Genomic DNA, 19,269 nt, shown 5'->3' on the forward strand with positions numbered 1-19,269 from the left:
ACTCTTTCTTTAGGAGGACTAACTCACTAAGAGCTTACAGTTTAAGTACAGACTGGTTGCCTGGGTTAGTACTTTTACAGAGGGTTTGATAAAGTCCAGGTCAGGACTTAATGCTGTAATCTAAGTTCTGGGAAGTCTCTCCTAGGCTCTATTTAAATGCACAAAGATTTACAAAGTTTGTCTATTTACATATTAATGGTATAATGTATGAGGACAGACAGTATCACATGTATGCAGTATGCTGTATACATACTAAAACATTTATGGCTTTTGCATATGTATTATGCATGAGGTATTGTGTCATGTCAAACAGCTCACGCTTTTTTTCTTCTGATCGCTAAAGAGTGATCTTATTAGATGAACAGACATACAGGTGGGCTTTAAAACAAACTAACTGAGCAGAACAAAGATAGAAGAACACTGTTTCTTCATTTTATCCATCTTTCCAAGAAAGGTCTTGATGTTTTCCTGTTTTCCTACTTGAGTGACTTTTTTTTTTGGTTGGTTGGTTATATACTTTGACTGGATTTTACAAAAATCAGAAAAAAGTGTGATGGTTAGTAGGTGACTATGGAATTCTGTTTGTGCTTGAAGAATAAGAATGAAAATATGAAATTAAGAGGATAATTAATCAGTGACTTCGGCTAAAAGGAAGGGAGGGAGAGTAAGTACCTTTGAGACTAGATCTGGATACATGTGCCATAGTACAGTGGTGAGGTTTTCTAACGCTTCTGACCAAATCTGCTTTTCAGTTTCTAGAGTATACAGATGTGAAAATGTCAAAGGTGAAAGGGGATTTATGCTGAGGATCGCAGGGGGGGTGGCTTTGGGGGCAGGTGGGAAAGAAAAGAAGAAAGTTTGGACTACCTTAAAGTTTAATATGGATTCATTTCCAGCATAAGGGTTAAACAGTAGGTAAAATAAGCTGGGTATGTTTTTCAGGCTACAGAAACACCATGAGAAGATAGCGGCACTGATAATTTTGATCTGGGATGTCGAACTCATTTTAGACTGTTGGCCTGGTGGTGTCTTGACAGGGGGCGTGAGTGTGTCATTTGGCAAAATAAAGATAAACCACATTGCTAATTAAATTTATTTACTGTTACTCAGTAATTTGAATAACCAGGGTATTTTACATCATTTACTTTTGAAGCTAGGTCAGGTCTTGAAGAAATTGGTGAGCATTCAGGCAGCGCTACATGAACCCAACTGTACTGCTTTCAGACCCGAGCTGATACTGTTGTATGGCACTGTTTGGGTGGATTTACCAGTGTGGGACAAGGATCTTTTCCTTGTTCTCTTTCTCTGTAACGTAGACCATGCCTGAGGGTTCGGGGGAATTGTTTGGCTCCTGAAACTGTTCTGTGGGCCGTATGTGGACTATGGCTTTTCATTTTAACATCCCTGATTTAAGCAGATCTGTAAATTGTAGCATCCTAAGAAAAGCATCTTGTTTAAATAGCAGAATTTGAAACTTTTAGGGTAATGACATTCCCTCTCTCCACTTCTGCTCTGTCATTTATCCAAAAACTCTTTTGTCTAGGACAGCATATAAATAAAGCCTTTTTAAAGAGTTTATTGATGGAAAAATTCTGTCAATAAGCACACATTGGTTTTCTCTAGGCAAGAGAATCTGGCACAATTCAGAGATACAGTCTTCCTGGCGTTGGTATCATACAGAAGTACACCCTGAACTGTCGTGCGTATCAGCTGTCTTTGAATTGCAACTCCAGGTAAGTTACAGATCTTATAGTGCAGGTATCCGCTTTCAAAATAAACCACTACACTTTGTGAAAATACTAATTCTATAAATTCTATGATTCTGTAATAATTATGTATTCATTTTACTTTAATAGTAAATATTTATTAATTGTTGTTGTTATTGATGGTTGATTAACTATTTATTTCTTACTAATTAATTACATCTGGCCAGTCACCAGATTGCTCTGAGACTGTGTTAGTAAAGCTGCCTTATGTTTTAAACTCTTTAGGATCTGTGTGAGAAGTTTAAGGAAACATAAGCATGAAAGTATCTTTGATTTATTAGATGAACCAAACATAAGCTTCTTATGATCATGACATGAAAATTGACAAAATTATGTCATAACCTGGAATTTTAGATCTCTAAGGCTTCCTTATCTTTCTGTGTCCTTTTAATGCCTGGAAACTTTGTTCATCCCTTGTTAATTTACAAGCTGTAGCTGCTGGCAATGCTTCTCGCAAGACTGGTTTTCCTAAGCTTCAGCTGTGCCAACACTGAAGTTGCTTTCTACTTAATAGCTATTTTTTTGCAAGAGAGAGCACAAGAGTCTTGGCAGAAAAGGCAAAAATATACTGACTAAAGAGGACTCATAAGACAATTTTATTCACTTCAAAATAACTTTATAATTTCAAATAAAATTCATAATGTGTGTGTAGATTGCTCACCTTTTTAGGTATTGACCAAAAGTAGATTGCTTCACTTAAAAGGCAGCGTGATCTAGTCAGAGCCATGTGCGTTTTGTTTTGAACTCAAGCTGTTTCCTTCCTGAATGACTTTGTGCTAGTGAAAAAGGCTCAGATCCCTAAGTGTTCTGAAGTTAATTTTCTAAATTGCTTTTAAAATTTTAATAGAGATTAAGGGTGTCTAAGTACTTTTCAGTATTTAGAATTGCTTTTAAAATGGCATTGTAATAAATACAAGCGAGTATGATTCATTGAATACCTGTGTAACTGGAAATTTCCAAATGTAAGCCTTTAGAGATTGTATTTTTTTCCCATATTGTAAATGACTTCAAAGATTAATTGGATTATACTTCATGTTGTCGGGGAAAAAAACCTACAATACCCTTTGTAGAAATATAAGAAATCCCATTTTAGAGATTAACAGTCTGCATCACCACACTGTCTTTTTAATTTAAGAATCTCCTTCATTACCTAGTAAATAATGAAAAACAATTCTATTCAGCTATCACTTTTAGGCTCTGTCAAGGGAAGTTTGGTGAAGGGCAGAACCTGTGATTTCCTCAAATCGATACCTGAAGTACTAAGTATCTTCAAAATGCTGGATGAAAACTGGGCTTATTTCAGAACTTTGCAGGGCCAGATCAGATGAAAAACTTCTTTGTGTGTCTGTGGTCTCTCTCTGCTGTGCAGATCCATGAAAATCACATGCATCTCACTGAATCTATGGAATTATACTGGTATTAGATTAAAGGGGAAAGTTGGCCTGAGCGTGCCAGTTCAGGGAAAGTATTTCAGATTTACAACCTTGAATGGTATTATTTAGCTGTCTTATTTTTCCTTCCTCTGTTTTTCTATAGTCGTGTTGCTATCATAGACCTTTCAGGTGTTTTGACTTTCTTTGACTTGGATACACGGGTGGTGGACAGTACAGGACAGCAAATGGTAGGCGAGCAGCTGAAACTGGAACGCAAAGATGTCTGGGATATGAAGTGGGCCAAAGATAACCCAGATTTGTTTGCAGTGATGGAGAAAACAAGAATGTATGTTTTCAGAAACTTGGATCCGGAGGTAAACATTAACATACCAAAACTACTCATTTTCCAAATTTGCTTGTAAGTTAATGGCTCTGTGTTGAATAGTGTTAATCTTGTGCTTACCACTCAATTAGGCAAGTGTTTATATAAATAAGCTTGCTTCTGGAAATCTCAAAATTTTGTCAGCTCTGCTGTGGGTGTGTTGTTCAGGAATAAATAAGTAAAATGAACTATCAGTCCTGGAAAGATAGAAATGCTGTCATATTTTTGTTAAATATATGAGAAATTTTCTGGAGCATATTTTTTGGTATGCTTTGGAATATATAAACACAATTTTAGTAAATATATTTGTAAAACACAGTTCAGTTGAATCTAAATATTGGCAGGTGTTCCTTTATTTTTTTCACATAATTTAGTTATAGAAAACACAGGGATTTTTAATTATGTCTGTATATGGAATTGTCAATAATGTTAATGATTTTAGTATATGTTTCCTGTTGGAAATGCAATTAAATCCTAGTTCAGAGAAGAAGGAAGTCTCTTTATGGATATAGATTTATTTAGGATTTAATCAGACAGAATACAAGTTCATTCCTTTGTAACTTATTTACCTTTAAGGAACCTATACAAACTTCTGGATATATTTGCAACTTTGAAGATTTAGAAATCAAATCTGTTCTTCTCGATGAAATATTAAAGGTAAGTTTAATTAATTCTATTTTGTAAGAAAACTTGGTGTCTGTGTTAGTGATTTGTACAGTAGATATGAAAATGAACATGACACAGAATAAAATTATGTTTCTCTCTGCTTCATTATGTTAGAATCCTGAACATCCTAACAAAGATTACATCGTCAATTTTGAGATTCGGTCATTACGAGACAGTCGAGCATTGATTGAAAAAGTTGGCATCGCGGAATCTTCTCAATTCATAGAAGATAATCCACATCCCAGACTTTGGTAAAAACTCTTTATAAGCCAACTTTGTTTAACCTTGTGTTCTTTTGTATTCTTTTCCTGTTCAGACAGATAGAGTATTTAAGTACAAAGCCTCAAAACCAGCCAAAGTAGTATACACTTTTAAACAGAATCCTTTAAAGCAGGGGTGTCAAACTCATTTTCACCGGGGCCCACATCAGCCTCGTGGTTGCCTTCAAAGGGCCGAATGGAATTTTAAGACTGTATAAATGGAACTACGCCTACATTTATACAGTCCTAAAATTCCATTCGGCCCTTTGAAGCCAACTGCGAGGCTGATGTGGCCCCCGGTAAAAATGAGTTTGACACCCCTGCTTTAAAGAAAGGGGAAAAGAAAAAGGTAACAGTGCCCAGCTGCAATGTGAAGGGCAGCTATTTTGAGAACATCTCTTCATCTGAATTGCCCCCAGAGGAGAATGAAAGCACTGAGGGAAGACCCAGAAAGAGCCTTGCAGTCCCCTCTTAGCCTGGTTTCCCCACCTCCTCTGCAGTTGGGGTGTTTTTACCAATTCAAGCTGTGTGGTGTTAAGATTTTCCAGAATGCCAGAAAGTGAGGTTTTTGTTCCTGAGCATTTGAGAATTCACGTTTCAGGAGGTGCTGAGCAAGTGTTCAAGACCCGTCAGCAACCATCTTAAAAAAGAACTTGGGGCCAGCACTTCCCCAGGCTCCTAGTTCTTGAATCCAAAAGTGTGGGCTGTTGTTAAATTGGAACTCTGTGATTTTATGAATGCTGTAGTACCTAGAATGAAAGGCGTGCTGTGGGTGTCACGGTAGTGCGTATGGGGTACAGGCTCATGACACTTTTTTGCTCTGTGCTGTATGAGCCCAAAAAACACAGTGCTCCCTGCTTTTAGGGACAAATAAATCTAAAGGAAATGAAAAAGCTGGCAGAAAGCTAACTTTAAGTTGGTTAAATTCAAATTCATCATAAATTGAGAGAGTATTTATTTATTTACATACTTTATATGGAACCTTGATGACAAAGAGCTTAAAACCCAGTAAAGGGAACACATGAGAATGGTAATAAGATGAGAGCAGTTGACTGACCTTGTAGCATTTTGGACTGGCCAAAAAGGACAGAAATGAGAAGGGCTGGGTGTGTTAATCACATTATAATGCAGCCTCTCAGCAGTAATCTGAGAAAAGGAGATGTTGGCGTGTTTAAACTAAACATGGACTCAGCTATTAAACTAAACTTGAAAAGCCTGCACAGCACACATGTAAGAGTAAACCCATGAAAACAAGAGTTCTGAAAATCTATTTAATACCCTGTGTCATAAGGGCTGGAAGAGTAAATGCCTCAGTAGATAATTTAATGAAAAGTCAGTAGCAGAAACTAAAACTTCACTGACAAGTTACTGGTTGAATGATGCCAGTTCTCTCTAACTTTCTGGAAGCTGTTTCTCCATCTGGCTCTGTTTTGAAGCTGATTTGCAGTATTGGATATCTGGCTTGCATCAAGGTGGGTTCAGAGCTCTCTGTTAATTCTCACAGTTCTGAGGCGAATTTAGAATTGCTGAAAGACAGGCCAAAACAACTTGCCTTGAAAGTCTGTCCCAAAAAGCATTTATTCCTATTCAGTTGTGCTTTCATTTGTAGAATGTACCTTCTGAAATACAAGATATGGTAGCCACATGTTGAAAGTTTCTCTTATAGTACTGTAATTTTACTAGTTTGAGTTTGTAGGGTAAAATTTAGTTTTGTGAGTCTTCATCTTTACTAATGTCTTGAACTAGCTGAAGATATTTGGAGTTTTGAAGTCATTCATGCTTTTTTGCTAGTACCATCTATTTATTAAATATAAAATGACTTGGATTTGAAAGTCTGTGTCTCAGTAAAAGTTTTATGTCATAAAATCACAAAATATATGTCAAATGCTGTTCACCTTGCTCCAAAATTGCCATGAACTTAATTTTCATTAGGCAAGGAAACATACGATATGTCACGTTTATAGAGAAGAGATGGATTAGAAGTGCTGGATATAAAGCAGATATATTCTAGATCAGAACAGGACAGTGCCCTTAATGCTGGAATGCAACCAACAGGATGATGTGTGTTGCAGATCAATTAAATTTCCCATACTGGTTTTCTCCTGGTTTCACTGGTGTCGGTATTGAGCACTTGAGCTGTAGTGATACTAACCTTGATTCAAAAATTGATTCAAAAGTACTGAGTTGATACTGCCAAAGCACAGCTTAGGTCACTGAGTACAGCAATAATACTATTGGTTTTGTCAGCGCCCAGCTGCACTGACTTTGTTTCACAGTGTCAATCAGACAGTCTAAATTTACCTAGCCTTAGTTTTGCAGAAAATTCTAGAGCTCATTCAAGCACCTGATGGATGTAGATTGGCCTGAAGGTAGGAATTTGCTATTGGAGAACTAACCGACGAAGTAGTACCAGTACAAGGTTTCCCAAAACGCCCTCCTCTCCCAGACTGCTAACTAGACAAGGAACATCCAGATGGATTAGAAGGACAACTTATTGTTCATAGCCAGTTTAGTTGAGACCTTCAGACTGAGGCTGCCATCAAGGCTTAAAGTTACGATATATGCATAGACAGAAATATCTAAATGGAACTGCAACACGTTTCACATAGGGCAACTGTGATACTCAAATCCTGCCCATTCCTCCCAAGCCATTTGGACAGCTGAACAAAAGAATATTAGCAATTATTTGAACATCTTGCCCTGAGCAAGTACTGGATAGATCACAGAATGTACTGGGGACAAACATACAACTGTATTAAGATTAGTTAGTAAGCAACACAATTGCAGTAACTTGAATGTCTTCTTTAAATAATGACTAGTTAAATGGATCCTCATTTGATTTACTTTATAAGCTGCTTTTCCATCTGCCATGTTTGTTTTTCACACAGGCGTCTCCTGGCTGAAGCTGCTCTTCAGAAGCTGGATCTACAGACCGCCGAACAAGCTTTTGTACGTTGCAAAGATTATCAAGGTATTAAATTTGTGAAGCGTCTGGGCAACCTGCAGAGTGAGTCGATGAAGCAAGCAGAAGTGGCAGCCTATTTTAGCAGATTTGAAGAAGCTGAAAGAATGTATCTGGATATGGACAGAAGGTAATTGCATGTAGTCATCTCAGCAGCAAATTAAAAAAAAAAGTGTTGGAAAAAAAAGTGCTTGCCTTAATAAGGAATGGCTGTTTTAGCACTGGGGACTCTTTAGTAGATTCTGGAAAGACAGAAAAGGATCAGATGGAGAGAATTTTGTGGTATCCATAGATAACCAGTTTTGTATGTAAATCAGTGCATTCCAAACTGTTTGCAGAACCTCAGCTGCTCAGGGTAGTTCTGTATTTCATAGATGTTTTCGCAAGTATTTTGCCAGTATTTCAACTGGGATGCCAAAAATACAAACAGACAATCTTAACTAATGCTTAATTTATGTACTGTTGCTCTTAGCTAGTAGCCAAGTACACATTCTTTCTAATTACATACACAAACAACAGAGTTCTTAATGAACTGTAATCTCTGGAGAGACAGAAAGGACTCTGGTTGAAATTGTGGACCAATCAATGGAATTTTTGCTCAGGAATGATAACAAACAAAGTAAAATTACAGTATTACTGGGAAATAGAAATTAGAGCTAACTAATTAGCTAGAGTACTGTCTTTACTGAAAAAGGACAATGAGAAATAATAAGCAGCAGTTGCCTGAGGTAGCCTGTAGGTGGTGGTCAAACATGGAGAAGCATGAATCACCTATGCACATGTGAAATTTTTAAGCTTTAATTAATAGAGCCATGAAAATATTAGAGAATGATAGAGAAAAAATGATGTTCTTTTATACTGTAAGAATGAGAAACCTTCCTATTCCCCAGTAAAGCAGGAGCTGGGGAGAGATGCATGTTAGAGCCTGGTAATGGAAAACTTACTTGCACATAATTAACTAGCCCATGGCAGCATGCTGGTTTGGAGAGGCTGACTGCACTTCACTCATACTGCAACACCAATTTTTAGGTAAGGCATATTCATTTTCACATGGCTGAAGAGAAATTTGGTCATTATAGTACTGCAGAAATCAAAGACTTTTTTTTAAATTTGACTGGCTTCTTCAACAGTAGAGTATCTTATTGTCCAGCTACAAGAATACAGGATTCTGTATTGGCCTTATGTGTCTCCTCACCACCAGCAAAAACATAATAAAGATCTACTATTAACCAGGCTGAAATAAGTCTATTTTTCAAATATTTTTTAGATAGATGCTTTTATTTAGCTGACTGCACTGACTTGCTATGGCCTTTCTTAACTCACTTGTAAGTTCAGGGTATTTTAAAAAGAAGTGTACATATCTCTCCCATTTATTTTCTATGCATCTGCATAATTATTTCTGTATGAAATAATACAGAATTATTCTATATGGTGGAAAAAACATGCCAGGCGGACACACAGTGGGTCATAGGCATGCATGAATAATAAAAAAGAAAGACTACTTCCGAGTCTTTTCTCCTTCATCCCAAGTCATCTTGAATCTGAAAGAGGAGTCTCTGAAATCCAGTTTATTACATCTCAGCCTTAGCGTCCGTTATTCACATTCCTGCTCCCGGGCCTTTCCTCTCATCCCCCTTTTGCTTTTAGCCTTCTGCAGCTGCTGCCATCTATTGTGGCAGTCAGCAGTGAAAGATATAGAAGGGTGTACAGAATAAGAGGAAATCTGAAGTAGCATCAACCCAACTGTCTCGCCAGCTGTTCATTTACCTCCTAACACAGGAGCGTGGCTGCTTGGGAAGTGTATACGTATGACATTACCTGTGAGCTTTCTGAGCATTTGCTTTTGTGGAATACTGTTTCAATTGTAAACAAGATATCTGGGATTATTGTGATACTTGGGGTGTAGATTATGAACATGAAAATACTTTCGGATGCTTTTTGCAACACTTTCATCAGCTATTTTATTGTATTTAACTTTTTCCTATTTTCTGTTTATATTAGAGATCTTGCCATCGGACTACGGATAAAACTGGGAGACTGGTTTCGAGTGTTGCAGTTATTGAAAACTGGCTCAGGTGATTCGGACGATGCCCTTCTTGCACAAGCACACAATGCTATTGGAGATTATTTTGCAGACCGTCAGAAGTGGTATGTTCTATAGAAGGAAATTACAAAGGAAATTATAAAACTGATTACAAGACTTAGGAGGAGGGACAGATATCAGGAAAATGTCAGGATGGGATGATTTTGAAATGATGAGATTTAGCTCAGACCTTTATGGTTCCACCACTGCATGTACCTTTAAACAGCGAGCTGTTGATAAACTGTCTAAAGAATGAAGGTGATGAAAATCTCCCTTTTGCCAGAAGTCTGTTTGCTTCAAAGGAGGGGGCAGAAAGAAAAATAGCAATGCACTTGTATTAGTCTGGATATAGAATGTATTAAAGAAAGAAAACCAACCAACCAGCCAAAACAGTTAAAAAAAAGAAGTAGGAGAGAATTATTAAACATCAGTGAATTTCAAAACTAACCACAAACTTTCTAGAATGCTTAAACCCACAAATATTTGAAAAGATCCAGAGGTCACTCTGACCTGGATCTGTCTCCAGCTATTGCCCAAACTGGGCAACCAAAGATTTTAGCAACAGTGAATGCACGTAGTGGTATTTCTCCAGAACAGATTTTGCAGACAGGTACTTACTGAGCCAGAAGTGATGTCTTTGTAGTTAATAACTTGCAGAGAAATTTTCTTCATGAACTTTTCTTGTAGTCTTCTAAGCCCACATAAACTTTTTAGCATCCAGAACACTCTGTCTCACAGAGTTCCACGGCTCCACTATGTAATGCAATTACCCAAACTATATTATCACAAAGAATCTGGGTCCCTAAGCAGTTAAGAACTTGTGATTAGATTTTTGCAAGTTGATTTTTAGATGCTTTAGGTAACTTTGGAGAATGGTCTTGGAGATGTCAGTGCTTGCGTTTTAAAGTACGGATGCACAACACTAAAGCCTTTTTCTGAAAGTTTAGTTAGTTGTAAGTTGCTGTTCATTGTCAGCCATGATCTGTGCAGATGTGGGCACACAGTTCTAAGATTTCTTGACTTCCCAATCTTACGCTAGTCAAAAAATCAATCTTGCTACTACTTCAGTGTAATGATCTCTGAAAATTAAAACTTCTAGTGCATTTTAGAAAAACAGTGAAATTCTAGCTACAAAAGCTCTCTCAAAGTTACCTGTTTAAAATAATATTTTAAATTTACAAATGCAAAAGGCTTATAGAATGAGAAGCTTCACATGTGTTTATATATCAGAAGCCACAACTTTTTTTTTCTTATTAGGTTAAATGCGGTACAGTATTATGTACAAGGACAAAACCAGGAACGTTTAGCCGAATGTTACTACATGCTAGAGGACTACCAAGGACTGGAGAATCTAGCTAACTCGCTTCCAGAGAATAACAAATTGCTCCCTGTAAGCAAAACCCAGCTTTGTATTTCCTTGTCTTATGCTCAACTATTTATTTACAATTTCCCATATTGGGAGGGTTAAGAAAGAAAGAGAGAAAGAATGCAGCATATGACCTACTCAAGCATAATGGTGTTACTTTGGCATTGATCTCCAGTATTACTGTTGTTTTCATACTCCATCATTCTTCCTTTCTCGTATTGTCCAGGTTCCCCAGAAAAAACTGATTATTCATCATACTTGATGGCCACATGGCTAAGTCATGATTCCCTGCTTCCTTCCCCAGATGGTGGCATTTCTCACTAAAACAGCTACACTTTATTGAGAATTCATGGCTGGAAACTTACTTTAGCTTTCATTTTGTTGTCTAGTCTACAGCGGGGGTTTTTTGCCCCAAATTCTTCCTGGTTGCTATGCCTGGTTTAACTTCTTACATGGTGGGAATGCAAATTCACAAGAAAAATTGAAGCTACTCTGCTGAAAGGAGGGAAAGTAGGTGGTATGGCCTGAAATGACCTACTGAGTAATAGCCAATTTAAAACTATTATATTGTTGATTAATGCAAAGTGCTTGAAAATGTCAAACATCCTCATTTATTGATATTTTCAGTTGTTTGAATGAAATAAGACATAGCACTTTGTTTTTAACATCTTCCTAATAGCAAAGTTGCATGAAATACTCTAAATAGTAAGAACATAGTCCTTCCGGTATGATTTGATTTGAAAGAAATGTTTTAAATAGCTTTTTAAAAAAGAAATCAGAAGCAGCATGTGAAAGGAGGACACTGTTCTAAAGATTTGCAACAGTGTGCGTTGTCTTCACATAATCCATGACGCAAACAACCCCTTAAACAACCCCTTTCCCCCAACTTATTTGAATTAGATTAAACAAGAATATAATAGTATTGCAGTTGTTACACAACGTACTAAAAATCTGGATGTGAATTTAACGTGATGCTGTTGCTTTTTGCAGGATATAGCTAATATGTTTGTAAGAGTGGGTATGTGTGATCAAGCTGTGTCAGCCTTTCTGAAATGTAATCGACCAAAGGATGCGGTAGATACCTGTGTGCATCTCAACCAGGTAAAACAGCAGCAGATAAGCTGCTTGACTGATACCAGTTTAACAGTGAGATTTCTACCCTAATGCCCAGATAAATACAAATCTTTGTTCAGTGTGTGATGATTTGTCATCATTTCTGGCAAATTCATCCTTCAGTGCTTAAGGCAGTTATCTGGCTAGTTACCTGGGATTAGACTACTGGAGGGACAAACCTATAAATATATGGAGGGAGGGAGTCCAGCGGTGGGCTACAAAGCTCATGAGGAGTCTGGAGCATCTTTCTTTTGAGGAAAGATGGAGAGAGCTGGGTCTGTTCAGCCTGGAGAGGAGAAGGTTGAAAGGGAATCTCGTCAATGTTTATAAAGATCTCAAGGGTGGGTGTCAAGAGGATGGACCAGACTCCTTTCAGTGGTGCCTGTTGATAGGATGAGGGGCAACGGGCACAGACTGGGGCACAGACTGAAGCACAAGAGGTTCCATCTGAATATGAGGAGAAACTTTTTTACTTTGAGGGTGCCAGAGCCCTGGAACAGGCTGCCCAGAGAGGTTGTGGAGTCTCCTCTGGAGACATTGAAACCCACCTGGACACATTCCTGTGTGATCTGCTCTGGTGAACCTGCTTTAGCAGGTGGGTTGGACTGGATGATCTCCAGAGGTCACTCCCAACCCTGACCATTCTGTGAATCTGCGACATGCAGCAGTGCTGCTGCTGTGTGTGTGTGTGTGTGTGTGTGTGTGTTAAATGTGCTCAGCCTACAGAGGCTGTGGATGGAATGGGAAGAAGACTGGAGAGTTTCTGGCTGCCCATTTTCCACATCCCCCTCCTTCCTTGTACAGATGCAAATGTATTTGTCCTTGCGTTAGGGTGTAGCTGGAAAAGAACTGATCTGAAAAATGATCTGTATGTTTACAGCTAGGGCTGTTCCCCAGTATGACTTACCTGTGCAAACGTTTGTGTCAACACAAGAGAGACACTGAAGGTGGCTATGAGGAACATATGGGCATGGCAGGACTGGCCTGTCTCTATGTGAACGGTTTCCTAGTTTCTGGATCTGAAGGGATATTAGGTATGAGATTCAGCTGAGTTTCTCAGTCCTGCCAAACTTTTGATCTGGGGCAAAAACAACAGCCAAACTGATGTAGATCAGGAAAATTCACAGACAAAATGAGGTGTATAGAAGGACAAGCATAGTGTTATTGTTTGTGCCTTAACTTTATGGACTGAAGTCTGTTCTGTGATTCTGTGAAGTTCTCTTTTAGACATGCTTTTGAGAGGCTGGGTTTTAGTAATGTCAGAAGCGTTGAAATCCATGTGTCCAGTTATGAACAGCAATGAAGTGATTTTGCAAAGCTTTTACCAAAGCAGAAGCAAGTGCTTTGTATGTGGTTTTGGACAGAGATCCAGCATTTGTTTCACAGGCCTGCTGTATCACACAGTTGGCAATGCTGTTAGCATTTGTATTCTCTTGATTTTTACTTTAGATTTATAATAGTGTGGTTCTAAATGGTTATGAAGTACTGCACACAAGTGTTGCAGACTATTCATGGATAACCAGCTTGTTCTGAGAATGTACTTGAAAAAAAATGAGTTTGATAATTGTCTGCTTTCATTTCTAGTGGAATAAAGCTGTGGAGCTGGCTAAAAATCACAATATGAAAGAGATTGGATCCTTGTTAGCCAGATATGCAAGTCATTTACTGGAAAAGAATAAAATCTTTGACGCTATAGAACTCTATCGTAAAGCAAATTATTTCTTTGAAGCTGCAAAGCTCATGTTCAAGGTATCACAGGTTTTATTTTTATGTCAAATAACTGGGTTTTTGGTCTATCTCATTATTTCCATGCAATTTTTATTTTCTTGGGGTTATTTAAGTGTTAACAACGTCCAGACAATAAGTAGATGTCATTATACAGAGCACTGCAAAGATGAATCCAACTCCCAAGCTGAAGTATCTGTATCTGAAATAGTGGCTCTGGATGTCCCCTGTAGCCAGAGGAGACTCTTGGGACACAAACCATCAGATTTAGAGACTTTCAGTTCAGAACAAGATGAACTGCACCTCAGAGAAGGTCCTGTTGCCACACATTGCCAAGTAAAGAGGTATAACTGACTGACCTGGGTGCAATGTCCACATTATTTTATACATTGTGTGGATTAGTTTTATCTTTCTTAGTTTTAAAAATAGCAATGTAATAAACTAGAAGTTAAATGTATTTATTCAGTTGGTACCTTCAGTTAGAAACTGCTGTGGGGTGCTTTCAAGGTAAAGATTTTGCTTAGATTTGATCTGTCTGCAGAGATTTCTCTACATAGCTTACAAAGTCTGTAAGAGTGATATGGAATTTTTACGGCAAATATTTATAGTAAATATATATATATATATATATATATGTATGTTACTTTTAAAAGCCACTCTTCTGGGAAAACCACCAGACATTGTTGAAAACTATATATTTCTTAAACTTCAGTGTTTAAAAATCACTATTTTCTTAGTTTATTTTTATATTAAGTCAATGGACTTATACATGGTTTGACTGATTTATCCTTCCCAAGAATCTGGCCTTATATACTTGTTAGTTAAATAAATATAGAATAATATGCATTCTTCACTTTTACATTTTCATTTGTAGTTCTGTTTGCAGTCAGAATTATTACATTCAAACGCAGAACTGGTTTTTGGCATGATTTCCTAGGTTTGTACAAGCATGCATTTGTCCAAGAGAATGAAGCAATTCTTGTAATATATAGTTTTTAAAAATCTACATTAAATTCCTTGGTTTCGTTTTTTAAGATTGCAGATGAAGAGGCAAAGAAAAGGACAAAGCCTTTGCGAGTTAAAAAGCTTTATGTATTATCAGCCTTACTTATGGAACAGTGCCATGAACAAATGCAGAATGCACAAAGGGGAAAAGCTAAGGGTAAAGGTTCAGAGGTACAGTATCTCTCTCTTCCCCCCCACCCCTTTCTGAATTCTGATATGTGCTACATAGTCCAAATAAATAAAGCTATCTTTATATGAGGCTATTATGCTTTTTAAATAATGCTTTTTCCTACTAAGAACAATGCTTTCCTTAAAGCAAGCCTTCCATGAAAACATATCATTTAAAGTACTATTTTAAACCGTTTAAATACTATGTATTAATAGATAGTTTTCTTCTGAAAGTTAATGAGTTTTTCTTGATGTTTTCACTGTAACAATGAAAGTCATACTAAGAAACTCCAGGTTGTGGTTTGTTTTGTTTTGTTTTTTTCTTCCCGTGAGACTCTCAATGTCTTGTCATTTAGGAATACATCTCAATCCCAAAGAGAGATCTGTGGTTAGATTAAGCTACGTTGGCTCTAATTTAGCAGGGAGATGGCTCCAGATATGGGGAAAGCAAATGGAAGAATTTTTCTGCTTATGCTTTCATCTTCATATGTACAAATGAAATAGTTTAAACAAATTTTTAAGAGATGTGGTGTTGAAATGCAATATTAATCTAAACTATGAACCAGTCTGCAGATGTGCTCAGTATATATTTGTTCACATGTATATTATATTTATCATTGCAAATCTGCACCATATGTTCTGCCTGTACACTGTATAAAATATCTAACAATGTTCACTTTAGGTCCATGTATTTATATTTTCCTTAGTTAACACAGACAGTGGTGTAATCACCAAGTGTAGAAAAGTTCTTTTCACATATCCTCATTTCCTGCTGTATCTGTTTTGTATAAAAACTACTTGTGATACTGCTTTGTTTTCAGACTGCTTCAGCTTTGGCTGGTTTACTAGAAGAAGATGTTCTTTCTTTAACTGATCGCTTTGCAGACAATGCTTGGCGAGGAGCTGAGGCTTACCATTTTTTCATACTTGCACAAAGACAGCTGTATAAAGGTCCTGTAGATGCAGCACTTAAAACAGGTAGGACTTCATTTCTAACCCTGTAAAGAAAATGTTCTGATTTTTACAGACCTGCACAGCACGTAATTTCATTTATAGTTGGCGCATTTTTCTATTCTTGCTAGATCCAAGGAATTTAAAACAAAACCATATAATGAATTGAATATGGCTGCAGAAGACACCTGGAAAGTATTTTCTTGGAGTTAATGCAAATCGAACTTACCAAATATCACCTGGTTAAACTGGACAGTCTCTGTAGATGTTCTCTTGACTGTTTTGTTTAATTCTTTAAATTATAAGACATGCCTGAATTTACATCAGACCTCCCTGTAGAGCTTCATAAAATATTTGTGGGAGTTAGAGAAGCAATAGTGCCTTATACTTAGCGTGGGTAATGAAGGTCCATTTCAAATACTTCTAACGTGTTAAAAAAAAAAAAGGTGTCTCAAAAAGACACTTCAATTTCCCAGTCAAATCCTCTTATTTTTATTTACTTTTTAAAAGTGTTGATTGAACCACACATGCCTCACAGTCATGTCAATGAACAGACTTTTTCTTCCATTTCTCAGCTCTTCATTTGCGAGATTATGAAGACATTATCCCTGCAGAAGAAATCTATTCCCTTTTGGCACTCTGTGCCTGTGCAAATAGAGCATTTGATATTTGTTCAAAAGCCTTTGTTAAACTAGAATCCTTGGAAACTCTTAGGCCAGAGCAGAGGCAACAGTATGAAGACCTTGCTCTAGAGATATTCAGGAGACATTCTCCGAAGCCTAACAAAAAATCTGATCTGGATGACTTTCTTGAGAGGTGAGTTTATATTTATAAAATACTGTAGTAACGCTGGCATTTGTTTTTTCTCCTATTGTCTGTATTTTGACTTTTAGCAGGTTTTTAGTGACCAAGTTAATTAGATGCTTTGCTGCTTAAACCAAATATTGGGCAAGCACAATGCAGGTGTTAGCCAGTTTGCAGAAAGGGTATCACAATATTTTATATGGGAGAATAGACACTGACTGTATGTGAGGAACTGGGCATAAAGATATAACTTCATCTTAATTTGAAATGCATGTGGACAGAGCACAGGAGCTGTAGGACCTTTGATACCGTGTCATGTGTCATTAAACTCATAATGTCGCTGTTTGCATCACCATTGTGGTGTGATGCAAACCTCAACAAGTGAATGTTTAACCATTATTAACCAGTAAGTCCCCAGTGTTTTGTGAATTACCTAAATTTACATGGTGTGAGAAGATGAATGCATCAGGTGAAAGAATTAGAATATGAAGGGCACACTTAAGGGGCGAGTCCTTGGAGTGGCTGTACCCACAATGGTGTCTTTGACATGCGTTTCCTGCTAACAGCATGGAACTTGTCAGTGTGGAAACTGATTGTGAGTCAATTTTCTTTTTAATGAACAGGATTTTAACCTGCCTTGTTTTATTTTACTATACAGATGTACTGAATCTCACTAGTTGCTTTCGTGTTGACTCTTCAGAGCAATAAATAGAATAGTAGTGCATGTGTCTAGGTGGACCTTACCTTTATGTGGCCTTCACTGCTTCTTTTCAGTTGATCTTTTGGATCTCTTCGTCCTGATTTATTGACTGTACAGTTCTGGGGCTGTGCATTGTGTGAGGTGTTACATGTTTTAATAACTTCTAATAAAGAAATGGTGCACATGCGAATAGAGAAGGAAAATTTTACAGAGGAGCATCACAAGTTTTGTAACTAGCTGTAGGCACACAATTAGGTATTTATGCTGTTTTGCAAATCTCCACAAAACAAGTCTTTGGTATTTTAAAACCATGTTTTCATTCTTTCAGCTTTATTTACTCTTTTTTTTTTTATTTTTTCTTTTGTTTTTAATAGTGGAGATGGGAAACTTCCCGTGTGTGTTGCAACGGGAGAGCCTATCCTGGAGTATCGGTTCTGGATGTGCAGTGTGTGTAAGCATTGCATGAAAGCCAAAGAAGCAAACAATTATAACTTCTGTCCTCTGTGCCACAGTACGGCATAGCAGAGGAGAAAAGACTGTTTATCCTCATATCTCTTATGTCTCCTGAAAATACTCTCTAAAATGTTACCCATGTGCTATATTTTAAAATACAACTCAGGTACTGTATTTTAACAGATAGTGCCACTATTAGAAAAGCATTTAAAAAAAAAAACCCAAAAAAACCCCAAAAAACTAAAAGCCCCACAAGAGAAACCTTGACTGGTTCCATTTATGTGAAGAAATGACTGTGCTAATAGACCAAAATTTTTTATTATGTTTTTTTATGAAGTTTTAAAGTAAAAAGATTCTTTTCTAATTGTAAATTGAGCCTTGTTTCAAAACCATGCAAATTGAATGTAGGTTCATCTCAATGTTTTACTATGAGAAAGCTCCATTTTTTTGTAATTCCACAGGAAATGATTTGGTTTTCTCAAAATTCCCAATTTTTTGAAGGAAGTAATTCCTGAGTTGAAACGCCACAGTAGTTGTGATAATAGTATTGTATATATTTTTCTACTACTGCTTTATAGAGTGATGGTACCATCTTAGGCTTACATCTGTTTTCTTTTTGCCGAGTGTATTTAAACCCACCATAGCAATAAAGGGCTTGCAAACATTTAGCAATCTGTGCCGCTGGTCTGCATCTGCGTTCCTGAGCTTTGCTGGTGTCTTCAACCAGTTCAGGAAACTTCTATGAACCTTCAAACTGGAATCTGGTAATGAGCTGAGGTTTTTTTGGTGTTTGTTTTTTTTTTTTAAGTAGCTTGAAGCGAGCAGCTGACATCTGTTGAACAGCTGTCAAGAGCTGAACTCTCTTCCCTGTTAGACATGAAGGTTTAAGGAACGTTTTACTTAGAACTGAGCTGTTTTATTGCTGGATATCTACTCTGCCCTGGTGAAGCTGCATCTGGAGTACTATCCAGTTCTGGGCTTTCCAGTTTAAGAAGGACAAGGAACTAGTGGAGGGAGTCCAACGGTGGGCTATGAAGATGATGAGGGGTCTGGAGCATCTTTCTTATGAGGAGAGACTGAGAGAGCTGGGTCTGTTCAGCCTGGAGAAGAGAAGCTGAGTGGGGATCTCATCAATGTTTATAAATATCTCAAGGGTGGGTGTCAAGAGGATGGACCAGACTCCTTTCAGTGGTGCCCAACGACAAGATGAGGGGCAACGGGCACAGACTGAAGCACAGGAGGTTCCATCTGAACATAAGGAGAAATTTCTTTCCTTTGAGGTGCCAGAGCCCTGGAACAGGCTGCCCAGAGAGGTTGTGGAGTCTCCTTCTCTGGAGACATTGAAACCCACCTGGACACATTCCTGTGTGATCAGCTCTGCTTTAGCAGGTGGGTTGGACTGGATGATCTCCAGAGGTCACTTCCAACCCCAACTGTTCTGCAGCTCTGTGGATTTGAGCCCAAGTGCTGAAGTGCTACAGGTCCATGTGGG

The 19,269-nt window shown here is 37.6% G+C and overlaps 1 protein-coding gene across 3 annotated transcripts in view; it reads left to right on the forward strand.

The window, feature by feature from the left end:
- WDR35 (WD repeat domain 35) overlaps nt 1-18,445 on the forward strand; it is a 44,663-nt gene extending 26,218 nt beyond the window's left edge. For all 3 annotated transcript variants that reach the window (XM_021293523.2, XM_065055819.1, XM_065055818.1), the window contains 13 exons: nt 1,624-1,733; nt 3,303-3,513; nt 4,098-4,178; nt 4,302-4,438; nt 7,336-7,539; nt 9,411-9,557; nt 10,750-10,882; nt 11,849-11,959; nt 13,556-13,720; nt 14,732-14,872; nt 15,691-15,847; nt 16,396-16,636; nt 17,699-18,445. In XM_021293523.2, coding sequence (XP_021149198.2) covers nt 1,624-1,733; nt 3,303-3,513; nt 4,098-4,178; nt 4,302-4,438; nt 7,336-7,539; nt 9,411-9,557; nt 10,750-10,882; nt 11,849-11,959; nt 13,556-13,720; nt 14,732-14,872; nt 15,691-15,847; nt 16,396-16,636; nt 17,699-17,846 — 1,986 coding nt within the window. In that variant the 3' untranslated portion in view covers nt 17,847-18,445. The remainder of the gene's footprint in view (nt 1-1,623; nt 1,734-3,302; nt 3,514-4,097; nt 4,179-4,301; nt 4,439-7,335; nt 7,540-9,410; nt 9,558-10,749; nt 10,883-11,848; nt 11,960-13,555; nt 13,721-14,731; nt 14,873-15,690; nt 15,848-16,395; nt 16,637-17,698) is intronic.
- The last annotated feature ends 824 nt before the right edge of the window (nt 18,446-19,269 follow it).

This window comes from Columba livia, chromosome 3 (assembly GCF_036013475.1).
Source record: "Columba livia isolate bColLiv1 breed racing homer chromosome 3, bColLiv1.pat.W.v2, whole genome shotgun sequence".
Classification (NCBI taxonomy): Eukaryota; Metazoa; Chordata; class Aves; order Columbiformes; family Columbidae; genus Columba; species Columba livia.